At 39.1% G+C, this 13,007-nt stretch overlaps 1 protein-coding gene across 1 annotated transcript; it reads left to right on the forward strand.

Moving 5' to 3' along the window:
• Window positions 1-268: 268 nt before the first annotated feature.
• On the forward strand, window positions 269-2,507 carry LOC123313977. Its single transcript, XM_044899088.1, has 4 exons — window positions 269-733; window positions 994-1,220; window positions 1,360-1,573; window positions 1,626-2,507. Exons 1-4 carry the CDS (start codon window positions 269-271, stop codon window positions 2,505-2,507), a joined length of 1,788 nt encoding a protein of 595 aa, XP_044755023.1.
• The last annotated feature ends 10,500 nt before the right edge of the window (window positions 2,508-13,007 follow it).

Here is a 13,007-nt window from a genome sequence, read left to right on the forward strand (position 1 = left end):
AACAGTTTTATGGCAACTTCAGCAATATTCAAGCAATAAAGGAACTGTGAGATTCTGTGTCAACAACACTACTCACCTGGGGTATTATCTTCAAATTCGACATCTCAGCATAATTTCACTTGAAATGTTGAAACTGTTTGAAACTGAGGCAAAATCAGTCTGTCCCATTTCGGATTCTGGGGGAGGCAAAGATTCGATTTATCGGGATAAAACCCACAAATCAAAGAGTTGCACTAATCTTCACATAGCTCAATATAATATAAGAACAATGAGAACCTCAGAACGTTTAATCCAGCTAGAGAAGGAATTGGAACACATAAAATGGGATATCGTCGGTCTGTGTGAAACCCGACTACCAGGTGAAAAAACGACAGTTCTGAAATCGGGCCACATGCTGTATCAGAACAATGCTGCAAACCCCAGTGGTCAGGGAGGAGTAGCATTCCTCATTAATAAGAGGCTGAAACATTTGATAACAGAAACAAAATCTGTCTCTGATAGAGTAATCTATATGGTGTTGAAACTAAACAAAAGATACAGTGTACAGTTCATTCACGGTTATGCACCAACAAGCCAGGCAGATGATGAAGAAATGGAAACCTTCCTTGAGGACCTGTCCAGGGCCAAGTGCTCATGCCAAACTCACTTCAAGATAATAAGTGGAGATTTCAATGCCAAGATCGGACAAAAAACTACAACTGACTCGGATTACGTGGAAAAATTTGGTCTGGGTGTAAGGAATCACAGAGGAGATATTCTGATTGACCATCTGAATAAAGAAAATTTATACTGTCTGAACACCTTATTCAAAAAGCCTATACAGAGAAAGTGGACGTGAAAAAGCCCTGATGGCCACACTAAAAATGAGATAGATTACATACTCTCCAACAACAAAAAAATATGTACAGATGTCTCCGTACTGAACAGGTTTGACACAGATAGCGATCATAGGCTGGTTAGAGCATGTCTCTGTTTTAATCTCAAAATAATAAGCTAGTACACGGAGACAGGTTTCCTACTGCTGAAGGGTTAGAACAAAGAACTACGGAGTACAAGAAACAACTCGAAAAGAAACTAGGATCAACCAACACCCTTGAAAATATGAACGTCGACCAACTCAACACTAAGATAACCACTGCCATTTATACAGCGGTCAAGAAGGTCTGCGCGAAATCACGGAGCTTGAAAGATACCAGGTTGCGACCAGAAACACTGGTAAGGTAATATACCGGAAACGTGGAAAAACGCAGAGGTTGTTCTTCTGTTTAAAAAAGGAAAGAGTGACAACATAGAAAACTATCGACCGATTAGCCTTCTGTCCCACATGTACAAACTTCTCACCAAAATTATAACTAATAGGCTGACCAACAAGTTTGACGAATACCAACCTGTGGAACAAGCAGGATTTCGCCGTGGGTGTAGTACTATCGACCATCTACAGACCGTAAGAACATTAATAGAAAAGTCAACTGAATACAATGTACCCCTATACATGGCGTTTGTCGATTCTATAGAGACATGGTCGTTCACACAAGCCATGTATGATGCAAGAATAGGCTCCCGATACACAAACGTATTGGAGAATATAATATAAAGATGCCACATTTCATGTCAAAATAAACCAGGACTTGAGGACAGCTAAGATCAGGATAGGTAGAGGAGTACGTCAGGGTGACACTAAAAAACTGTTCACCTTGGCCCTGGAAAATGTCTTCAAGTTATTACAGTGGAAAACTAAGGGTATAAATGTGGACGGTTCCTACTTAAACCATCTCCGCTTTGCCGATGACATCGTCTTAATAAGTGGCAACCTGCAGGAGTTGAGCGTTATGTTAAACGAACTTAACGATGCCCTGAGAAAAGTCGGCTTAAAAATGAACATCTCAAAAACCAAAATCATCGGCAATACAACAGAACACATATACATTGACGGCACAAGACACTCAATACGAATTGGCAAGGAGAATCAAACAGCGGAGTTGAAGAGGAGAATACGGCTGACTTGGATGGCTTTCGGAGAAATGAGCTATATATTTAGAAATAATGACATCCCTATCAACCTCAAGAGAAAGGTTTTTGACACCTGCATATTACCAGAGGCTACATATGGCTTGGAAACGATGGCAATAACCAAGAAGAGTGCGAACCAGCCGAGAGTGATGCAGAGAGCGATGGAAAGAGCTATGCTTAATATAAGCATCAGAGAACGAAAAAGAAATGGAGAAATCCGACAAAAAACCAAAGTCGTAGATGTCATCGCTCGGATAGCAGAATCTAAGTGGCAGTGGGCGGGACACGTAGCCCGACTGGACAAATCGAGATGGTCATACAAAATAACATACTGGCGACCGAGGACAACAAAACGTAGTGTAGGGAGACCACAGAAGAGATGGCTCGATGATGTGAAAGAACATGCGGGAAATAGGTGGTTTCAGATTGCTCAAGACAGAACAGTGTGGAGAAACTTGAAAGAGGCCTACGTCCAGGAGTGGACAAAGGAGGGCTGACGAAGAGAAAGGAACTGTATTGAAAATACGTAATGTGAATTGTGAGCATGTATTAAGAAACAGAAATACGTTAATCTGTTCGAGTCTGTTCTTCAAAATTTCTTCACAATTATAGTGAAAATTGCGTTTCACTCAATTGAATATATTGAATATTTCGCCAATCAACTGTGTTTTATTGAAATTATATTAAATTACCTTCCTCTTCGAATCCTTCGATAGTGTTGAAATATTGGCAGATTCGTTTTTACAACGAAAATTCAAGTGTAAATCACAAATATTCGTTAACAGCTGAGAAAATAGTCCGGTTCATTTTTTTTTTGAATTCTTTGATGGATCAGGAACACAGAGATGACTGTAATATATGATCGATATAAACGAAGAACAAAATAAATCTAGGTAGTATCATTAGATTTTCTTTCATAGAACAAGGATAGAACTTGGTGGCGCCGCCACGAAACGAATCTCTTATTTTCGATTTAATCTCATGTCATTCCATTCAAAAATTGACGAGTGCATACACCATTTTTTTAGACATCTTACTCATGTAAGATGTCTAAAAAAATGGTGTATGCAGTTCACGACGCATGCGTACATCGCCAGCGGGAGCTGGATCGGGAGCTACACTTTTGACTACGTTCGGCCAGTAAACACCGGTCTAGAACGAACGACAACTATTGACACTTTTTGTTCTGAAACTGCGTGCCCGAACGACTCGGAACAAAAAGTGCTGATAGTCTACTGGCCGAACGCACCTTTTGTATACATTTTAACGGAACGCTCAAATTCTATATCTTTATAGTTCTATATTTCTACCACTTCTCACCAGCTTGTAAGATGTCTAAAACTCTGGTGTATTCACTGATTCGATTTTGTTTTTAATTTCGTGGGGATATCAGAGACAACAACGAGACGCCCAACTCCTCACTATATTTCGTCCGATGTTTTGCATCCTTGTCTCACAGCATCGACCCTGTTTGTAGATGGCGCCAAAGGCACTGGTCTAGCGTTTAGCGCGGGAATTATGAATTATTCTTTTGTGTATTACTGTTTTCTTGTTTTGAAGTATGGGAGCGATATCGCGCAACCATGAAATAGATGCTGAAATTTTTGCCATTTTGATTATTATAATTCAAATTGGCAAACAATTTCGCTATCAATATGGCTGCGTGAAAATTTTTGGACGGAAATACAACTTTTCGAATGGTGGTTTTACGATTTATTTGAATTTGAATGAAACTAATAACAAACATATAGGAGAACAATTTAAGTATTAAAAAAGGGAAATATAAAACAAAACAAGTAAAATATAAAGCAAGTAACGTATAGACAACAAAATAGGTCAAATGACCTTCACATATTTTTCATTTTCATCAATTTTTTCGATTTGATTATAGCATTTTTTTGGTTTTTAAATTTCTGGTTTTCCTTTTTAACCCACCAGACTATTCCAATATTTACAATACTTCGCACTGTTATAGTTTCTATCTGTTCGCAATGTTGTTCAAATGTTAACCATGAAAAATCAATGTGATTATGAACAAATTTAGAGGCATGATATGGAAGGTCAGAAATATTAGAGTTATCCACCATAAAATTCTCCAAAGAAGTTATTCCTTGTGCAAGGGATATTGTGAATACAATACTTGGATAATACAAACTCCTCTTATCATCTGACCATTCCTTGTTCCAGATGAAAAGGTTGTGTGCTTCCAACACATCTGATGACAATAGAGCAGAACAACCCGTACACGTTATTTTCTTATAGATGCCTTTCAAAATGAAACCATCAACATAAGCTACTGAAAAAGTTTCTGCACGACCCTCATTATTCACATCTGCTTCAATTATGGATACCGTCTCCTCTGTTGATATTTCTGGCATACATATGACTTCAACTTCATTAGGTTGACATTCTCCTTCTTTCTCATCTTTCTCCAGAAATGATTTTAAATTGCTGAGAAGATCATTATTGTCCTTCTTACAATTTGAATGAGTGGAACAATGAATTAGATTGTTTAAAATTTGGGCTTCCAAACTACCCACAAATTGAAAAGCAGAGGGATTATCATTACATCCTGATCCATATCTGATGCATCCAAATAGGTTCTCTAAAGGATCTTGATTTAGAGACCTTGGACGCAATACTGTAAATCCTTTAGAATGCACATATGCCCAGATTTCCCTGATAGCATTCAGAGATGTAATCCAACCCATTTGAGATGGTGGTGTACTTATTTGCTTGACCTGCCCGCTTTTTGAAAGCGTTTTAAATTTCCAACTCTTCACCATTTGCAAAGCTTTTGGCCAATATTCAATATGAGGAGAGTTATCACTAATATTACATTTCAACTCCTTTCCTGACTGGTTGGTGTTCCCATTAAAACTATCGAACAGCGTATCCACTTCCATCAGGAATGAGGCTGTAGCAATACACTCCTGTTGCATTGCTCCTAAAAATTGATATTCGATGAAAAAATATAAAGATAAATTTGAAATTAATCTTACCATTTCTTATCATCGAGTACAAATATGCTGACACAGTTCCACACATTACTTGTGCAGCTATGTTAACCTTCATGGCATACTTCATGATTGGGTCAAAAAAATTATCTTTCAGCTTATGAAGGGACCTGAAAACATAAGGAGATGCCTTGTCATGCTCATAAGCCCAACGAACATGCGAGAATTTGGCCTCCATAGTTGTAACACTTTCTTTCATTTGAACGTTCAGAAATACATTGTATTTCTGAACGTTTCTGTGTTTCATTGAATGAAACATAAGTACGCTTTAATAAATGAGGGACATCGTACATAATGAAAATTTTTTTGGCTCCATATATAAAATATGGTTTTTGAATTGTCACACCCAATTCTTTCAGGCACTTGACATTGTTAACACCCATATCACAAATAGTTACAACAATGTCTAATTTTGCTACGTTTGTAACAGCTTTGATGACATCAAATAGACAATTTCTAAGAATTTCTGAACTGCAACTCTTGTGGGTAAAGTAATACGCTATAGGTTGCTTCCATTTACGGTTTAGTCCCACAAGCATAAAGGCTAGAACTTTTCTGGCAGCCTGTTTTCCACTTCTTTCTCCTCCAAAGTCCTCAAAGCCAATGATTTTCTTCTGGCCCTTATCGTAGTACAAGTTTTCTTTGATGTCCATTTCATCAAAGAGCAACACGCAACAGCGATCAAGATCCTCTTTTATATTTTCATTAATATGCTCAAAAATGTTTTTATTTATTCCAGCATTCAATGGCACCTTTTTGAGCAAGTTCAATACAGTGTTACGTGAAGGAAGCGCAACAAAGGAGCTCAGCAATTTGTAGCATCTGGGACTTTTCTTCAATAATAATAGAGACATAATTTTATCGTCCAAAGTCCATCTTCTGCCTCTTTTACCCTTACCTTACCACTTTCGAACATCTCAATTGAGACATCATGAAGTTCGAGGATGTTTTAGGCATGTTTTTATATAAATTTCGAACCTCTGGGGCATCAGACAACTCTAAAACGCCCCTCAAAGTTTTAGACTTTCGTCTACACTGTTTTTTGAGTTTCCGTAAGTGGTCCTCTTTTTGCTGGATGATTTTCACCAATTTCTTTTTCCTGGTGAAGTGTGTATCATGGAGAAATTTTCTATATCTCTGAAAATTCTGCCTCTTCATTTGGGTGTTTTTGGCTGATCCAACTGCATACTATGAGAGGACCCCTCTGCATCTAAAAACAATGTGAACTTCAATTTTTATATACCTACAGTTTTTGAGAATTTTCAATTCCTCTCATATTAAAATATTCTTGATAGCAGCATACAAACAAAGGAAAAAGGGCGCCAAAGTTTATTTTGAATCGGGGCGTTGTATACACTAGAGAGCCGGTCCTGATTTAAAACACACCTGATTTAATAATATTGGGGATATCAGATTCGATTGGCATATCATTGCTACTTTCAGATACAATAAATCTGCTTTCTTCACATTTTTCTGGCGTTGCAGATATCGAAGCGAGTGATTTATTGAAGAACTGCATTGGAACTGCATCTCTGAGCAGTCTATGATTTATAGAATCTGTGTATGACTCTAGAGTGAAATGTTTAGAGCATATTCTATAATTTCGGAGATTCTCTCCCATGAATCTCATTCCTAGTTTTTCTTGCCAGATTTTGGATCTGAAAATATAAAAAACAACATTGTATTCACAGTTATCACTGGTATAAATATCTTCAACTTACTTATTAATAACTTGTTAATATTAGTTGGAAATCGATGCATTTTTGGTACTTCATCTTCTCCAGCTCCACAAATAAAACGTTTAACCATTTTACAAGAATAATTTGTCATAAACAAAGTCTCACAAAATTTAAATTTCAAACCACTGTCACTCAGTTGACGCATGTGTAGCTGTCATAGACTTATAATACATGGACTCACTGTCACGTGACTTTTCAGTAGATCGAGGGGTTGTATGCATTAGAGAGAGAAGGGCTTATGCGTTTTGATCGAACAAGAAAGAGATGAACTGATTCCGTGTGGGCAATGTCAAAATCATATGATGGATATTAACGCAGACGTTGCCCACAAGGTGTTCATACGTTGAGTATTATTCACATTATATTTATTCTTGAATGAAACTCACATAATTTTTATATTTTCCATTTCGAAGGAATGTTAAGGAATTCCTGTTTGCCTTCTCGGAAAATTTCCCGAAATTCGAATAGCACCAGGACGCAGAGGTTAAATTCCAAACAGTTTTCAAAGTTCAATAGCCAGAAAATAAGTCACAATAATCGGCTTTCAGTTTTCAGAAATATCAGAAATAATCGGTAAGTTTCAACAGAACAGGTCAAAAGAAAGAAAACAGGTAGATAGGTTATCAACAGGTAATAGGTGATTCCCTATTGAACCGATAGGTAAATCACACCTATTAAATTTTACCAATTGCGACAATAAATTTTCAATTTTTCAAAGTCCGGAAATTCACTCACCTTTAATGTGAAATTAAAACAGTTCAATTCAATAAATCAGAAATATGCAATTAGAAATCGGAAATAATTTTCACTGATATAACGGCGTAATAACAGTTCAGTTTTCAACAACTCAATGCAGTAATCGGCAAAAAGAATGATCACAAATTATTTTCAACGGGGTTCAACAGTAGGGAAATTTCCAAAATATAGTCCAATTCAATTTACAGTATAACAGTTCAATATGGAGTGGCAGGGAATAAAATACAGTTCAAGTTTATTTTCCACAGTTTTCCGTTCAAGGAATAGTTACTCACTGTTCTGAGGTTTTACTCACTGTTTCGGGAATTCACTCACTGTCCGGTTAATGTCTCTCACCTCAGTTGTTTCCTGGTAGATTCTGAACGGTCCCTGCTCGGGCGCCATTTTTGTAACGGGTTTTTCCTCGGTGTTCTCGAGCGCCAGCTATTCTTTAAGGGAGAATAGCAAACCTACCCTGGCAGCTACTAGCCGGAGACAGGGTTCCCTGGTGTCTAGGGTGTTAGCGACGCACAATGATAGGCAGAATCAACGTATACAACTTTTATTGGTCGATTCGTAAAAGGGGAACACAAATGGCACTACTACAAAAGTTTTACAGTGACTCGAAATCGGTGAAATTTACAGGGGCAAGACGGACGGAATAACACTGGATCCGATCTCAAACGTTATACGGGGGTTAACGGACTTGTTCGCCAGCCAGAACCTGAGACGTACACTTGACGGACAGATATTGGACTTCAGCCAGGTTAGGGGATGAAAGACGGCACAGATTTACAACCGCTCACCCCTAGTTGCGTTCTTCGCCCCCTGAGTATCCACGCCAGCGGGGTTCTTCGATAACAACTGAAGTGAGCGTCGAAACAACGGGGAAGGAAAGAGGGTTAGCCACTCCAAAGTGCCTCCGCACCCCCTGAGTATCCACGCCAGCGGGGTGCTTTAGCAGTAGGGGTGGAGCTTAAACTAGGGGTAGGAAGGGATGAACTAAGGCTGAAGTTCCAATGGTAAAACAAAAAAAGAGAACGGAGTGTCGTCTTACCTAAGTTTCTGTTTGGCCACTTGCACTTCTGGCAATCACCCAATATAGTGAACAATAATTAAAAAAAAAAAACTAAAGAAAAATTCCTTCCCGGTTTAATAAGAGCAAAAAAAAGAATGAAAATTCTAAACTAATTAATAATAAGCACGGCGGACGGTAATTTACGGCAAGCGAAATTTTAACGTATTAATTCGGCGAATCATTAGAAGTCAATCGTAAGTGAAGTGGCCTGCGGGGGAACATCTGATTTTATACCCACAGGGGGGGTGCGGAAATCAGATGTGCCCGACAGTCGAAATTCGGTAAATTTGCGTCGATGAAAACGTCTTAATTTCGACTTATCTGTGCTAGCGAACAAAAAAAACTCGGTTATCTTCCAATTCAGGATGTTTTATACGGTGCGACATCGTTTTTAGGGAATAAAAACAGAATAAAAACGGTACGGTACGTTTACAATTCCGAACGATGTCGGAATCCTGAATTGGAAATTGAAAATATTTCTCGGAAAATTAATTCAAAACGAAATTATTTAAAAATTAAAACTAAAATAATTATTCTAAAATGAGGGGGTAGGTTTGAAAACTACCCTCTCGTTACATCCCCCGGGGTTCGGTTGAAAAATTGAATCCACGATGAAATAGGGGATTAAATTTTTCACGGTGAAATCTACTAAGTCCGGTTAACGGTTTAACTATTCACGGCAAGACGATTGAGATCGGATTTACATTAAACAGGTTCACCTAATCTACTCCAGGTGGCGTATATTCGGCTAATGCTATCTCGGTTACTCCCACTCTATGGTCCGCTCGGTGTGCTTCGATGATGCTGTCGGTAGTCGGTGACGTGACGAAGTTCTGTAGTCTATCAGCTAACCTCCAATTGTCAAATCTCGCCGGGTGGTTCCAAATTTCGATTTACATTTCCATCGGTGAAAGAAATGCCGGAAAATAGTGGAAACAGTGCAGGACGGAATCTTCAAAGTGAGTACCATTTCGATTTGTGATTCGTTGTATTATTTCTGGGCCATTTTAGGGTGGACTTCGAAAAGCCGGCTCCGGGCACATGCCATGGGGGTTAACAGCCACCAATATCATCCAACCAGGGTAGTTTGGAATACCAGACAGCGTCGTTGGCTCCCCTTGTGACGGTGGTGAAATTCTCGAGGGTGTTGGAGTCAGCAGCAGTTGTAGGTTGCATAAAAATGAGAGAATAGCATTTAGTATAATGATATCCTGGAGCAGAGGGATAACAGGGTGTACGGTGGAATTTCGGAGGAAACGGTAAGTACGGTCGGTAATTTAATAAGGAAATACACATATACTGATCTATTTCACTTACCGTTCAGGCCAGTTTGTAATATCGGTGTAAGCGGTGTCAGCCTTCTATTGCTATTTTCTATTCGGTTATGGTATTTAACAGTGACACAGGGGTGAAATAGAGACAGACAGGACGGGTGTATCTCACTTGTTATTATCGGTCTCACAAATAATACAGAAAAATTGAATTAACTGTTACGGTTCCTGTTTTTCAAGTGAATTAAAGGAATTTTCTGTTGTAGGTGTTCTGGGATACCACTTATCTACCCAATGACAGTCAGACGGCCTGTTTGGTGGTAATAAAAGTTGTACAGAACAAACAAAACTGTACGGAACAGAATCTTCAAACACTGGCCGACCTGGTTAGATCTATCGGTTATGGTGGAATCGCGGATATATAGGTATGTACATTTTGTCAGTTAATAAGGAGATACAAGTATAAGGCTTGTAACGTGGTTTACTCGGAGAAGCCTTAATCTCGAGCGCCAGCTATTCTTTTCAATAGGAAGAATAGCAATCCTACCAGAGTAGCTGCTAGCCGGAGACAGAGCTCGATGTTGTCTAGGGTGGTAGCGACAACGAAGAAGTCAGAATCGAATTATGTAAAAGTTTATTCACACCTTCGGAAACTAATTATATGTACAAGGGAGATATGTGTGATATAAAATATGAGTGATTCTATAAGTGAAAATACATTCGGGAAATCCTATCCGGTCACGAGCACTTTATGAAATTTGTACCGGGTGTAGTGAAAAATTAACGGTTCAATAAAAATGCGCCAACCAGAACTGACGGGCGGATAATAAGGGCGGATCTGTTCGAGACTTTTATTCGCTGCCCCAAGGGCTATAACGCACCATGACTGACAGCGAAGAAAAGGTCTATTTTTAGCGCAACTACGGGATTTCACTGACTACGAGCGGTATCTCTTATTCTCTGCCCCAAGGGCTATAACGCGCCATGACTGACAGAAAAGAAGAGATTTCGGATTTAACACTTATGACGCGGAACGCGGACAGGGGGGTTGACGGGACTCTCCCTTCAGTACCCGAAGGGCTTACGCGCCATGACTGATAGCGAAGGGAAAAGTCAGACTCGCGAAACAGGGTAAAGAACGATACAATACAACAGAAAACGATACAGTACAGCAGTGTCACAGTTAAAGAAGTAACGGCGTAGGTCTAACAAAGAAACTGAACGGTACAGACGGGGACCTACCTCCTTTGTTTCAAGCACTCGGAAACTCAAAGGATTTAAAAGAAAAACTAAAAAAATTAACTCTAAGCACTGATGCAAACACAAAATGATTATTCTTCAACGGCGAAAGAAATACCGAAAATTAACTGAATTTTTAACAGAAGTCACCACGTTAGAAAGCGAAAAATCGAAAATACTGAAGCGAAGTGAAAGAACTGAAGTAGAAGTCAAAAGTCGAAAAGGGACCGTCGCAGGGGAAAATTTGCTTTTATAGGCATATCCCCTCTCACGGTAAAAATCTGAAAATTCCACAATGCGACAAGAATGAAAAACGTCGTCAGCTCCGGTTTATCGCATATCAACAGATGAAAAACGCCGAAATCTTCAGCGGCATGTAAGAAAAACAACGTGAAATACAGATAAGCGGTTTTTTACATTTACTCTGCCTATCGGAATGAACGTACGGAATATTCGAGAATTAAAATATTTTCAAAGACGGAAATCTAAAACGAAAGAAATGCACTAAAATGAATTCCAATTTTCCTCAGAAAACTGGACTTTATTACACCCTCCCCAGCTCGGAAGAAATTAACTTACGATGAAATAGTGAGTTTAATTTCACGACTCTATCTACCCCTAGAAATAATGACCTTACTTTCGCGCGCGCCACCTATATACTCGTGACCAGTTCACAACTCAATCAAGTACTTATTCCTCTCTATGGTTGGAAATGGTAGTTCCAATGCGCACGCAGAAACGTCAGCGTCAGTCATTCGGCGCAGGTCTCCGCCATCTTGTCAAAGAACTTTGTTCAGCGTTGCGTGGACACATGATGTGGGTATTTAATAGTGGAAAATCTTCTGTCTCTATGTGGAAATCCATCTTCATCGCTGGTCGGAAACGTGCCATGCTTCATCCCTCCGGTGAGTACCTAATTTAACTGTGTTTGGCGGGTGTTTGAATTCCATCATGGTTTTGTAGGTTACCCAGGATTCGTTGGAGCTGCAACAGGTGGAGAGCCTCCAACAGCTCGACGTGGGGGCTCAATGGACCGGTTCACCCCTTCCGACCTGGCTATACGGACGTTTGGACTCTCGGAGCCGGCATGAGACTTGCAGGTGGGTAATTTCTAACAATAAACTCTCCAATCTTCATCGTTCCTCGTGGTCAACTTTTCTTCTTGGAACGGTTTTTCTCTGTATTCTGTTTTCAGGTAGACGGTGTTTTCTCCAGGTAGACAGTGTTAAATTGACGGTACCATAATTTCGATTCGGTTCAGAATAGAAATTGGTTAGATCTATTGGATTAATAGACGGATATACTCAGTTGTAATGTGAAACAGTATCCTTTATTAGTATTCCTTACATAAGTAACAGATTTTTCGGACAGTTTTAACAGGTTGGTTTATAATTGCATGCTGAACGGATGAAAATCTGTAGATACAATATTTCGGTCAACGGTGGTGCATGTACGGAATTGTTACGGTGTAATCGGATATAACTATGCTTAATAACGGGCTTCCTATTAATGAGATTTCTCCTTGTAGGTAGCTTCGGCTTCTTGGACAGGCACAAAGGGCCAATTCCCTACTGGTTGACATGCGGAACTTGTTCAACTTCTTTCGGGGTGGTTCTATCCGCTCATTCTTGAAGACAGATTGTCTGGATGCACTGGTTCTGGTTGGTCGAGCAACTACAGTCATTCAGATAAACAGGTAAACGGAAAATAATAATATAGTCGGTAACGGAAAAAATATATACATATATATATTCGGTGACGGAAAAATAATATATATTCGGTAACAAAAAAAAAACTATAACGGGTTCCCTCCTTCAGAGGTTATTGCTATCGAACGGTTAACGGATCATGACAATAATATATATTATGCATGAAATGGTTTTAAATCTTTAATATGTATATTAGTGATTTTTCTACC

The sequence above is a fragment of the Coccinella septempunctata genome, chromosome 5 (assembly GCF_907165205.1).
Source record: "Coccinella septempunctata chromosome 5, icCocSept1.1, whole genome shotgun sequence".
In the NCBI taxonomy this organism is placed as follows: domain Eukaryota; kingdom Metazoa; phylum Arthropoda; class Insecta; order Coleoptera; family Coccinellidae; genus Coccinella; species Coccinella septempunctata.

Coding starts and splice junctions, on each gene's coding strand:
- LOC123313977 (XM_044899088.1), top strand. CDS start 269: ATGAGAACCTCAGAACGTTTAATCCAGCTAGAGAAGGAATTGGAACAC. Junction 734..993: donor TGGAAAAATTTGGTCTGGGT/GTAAGGAATCAC, acceptor CAAAATAATAAG/CTAGTACACGGAGACAGGTT. Junction 1,221..1,359: donor CGACCAGAAACACTGGTAAG/GTAATATACCGG, acceptor TATAACTAATAG/GCTGACCAACAAGTTTGACG.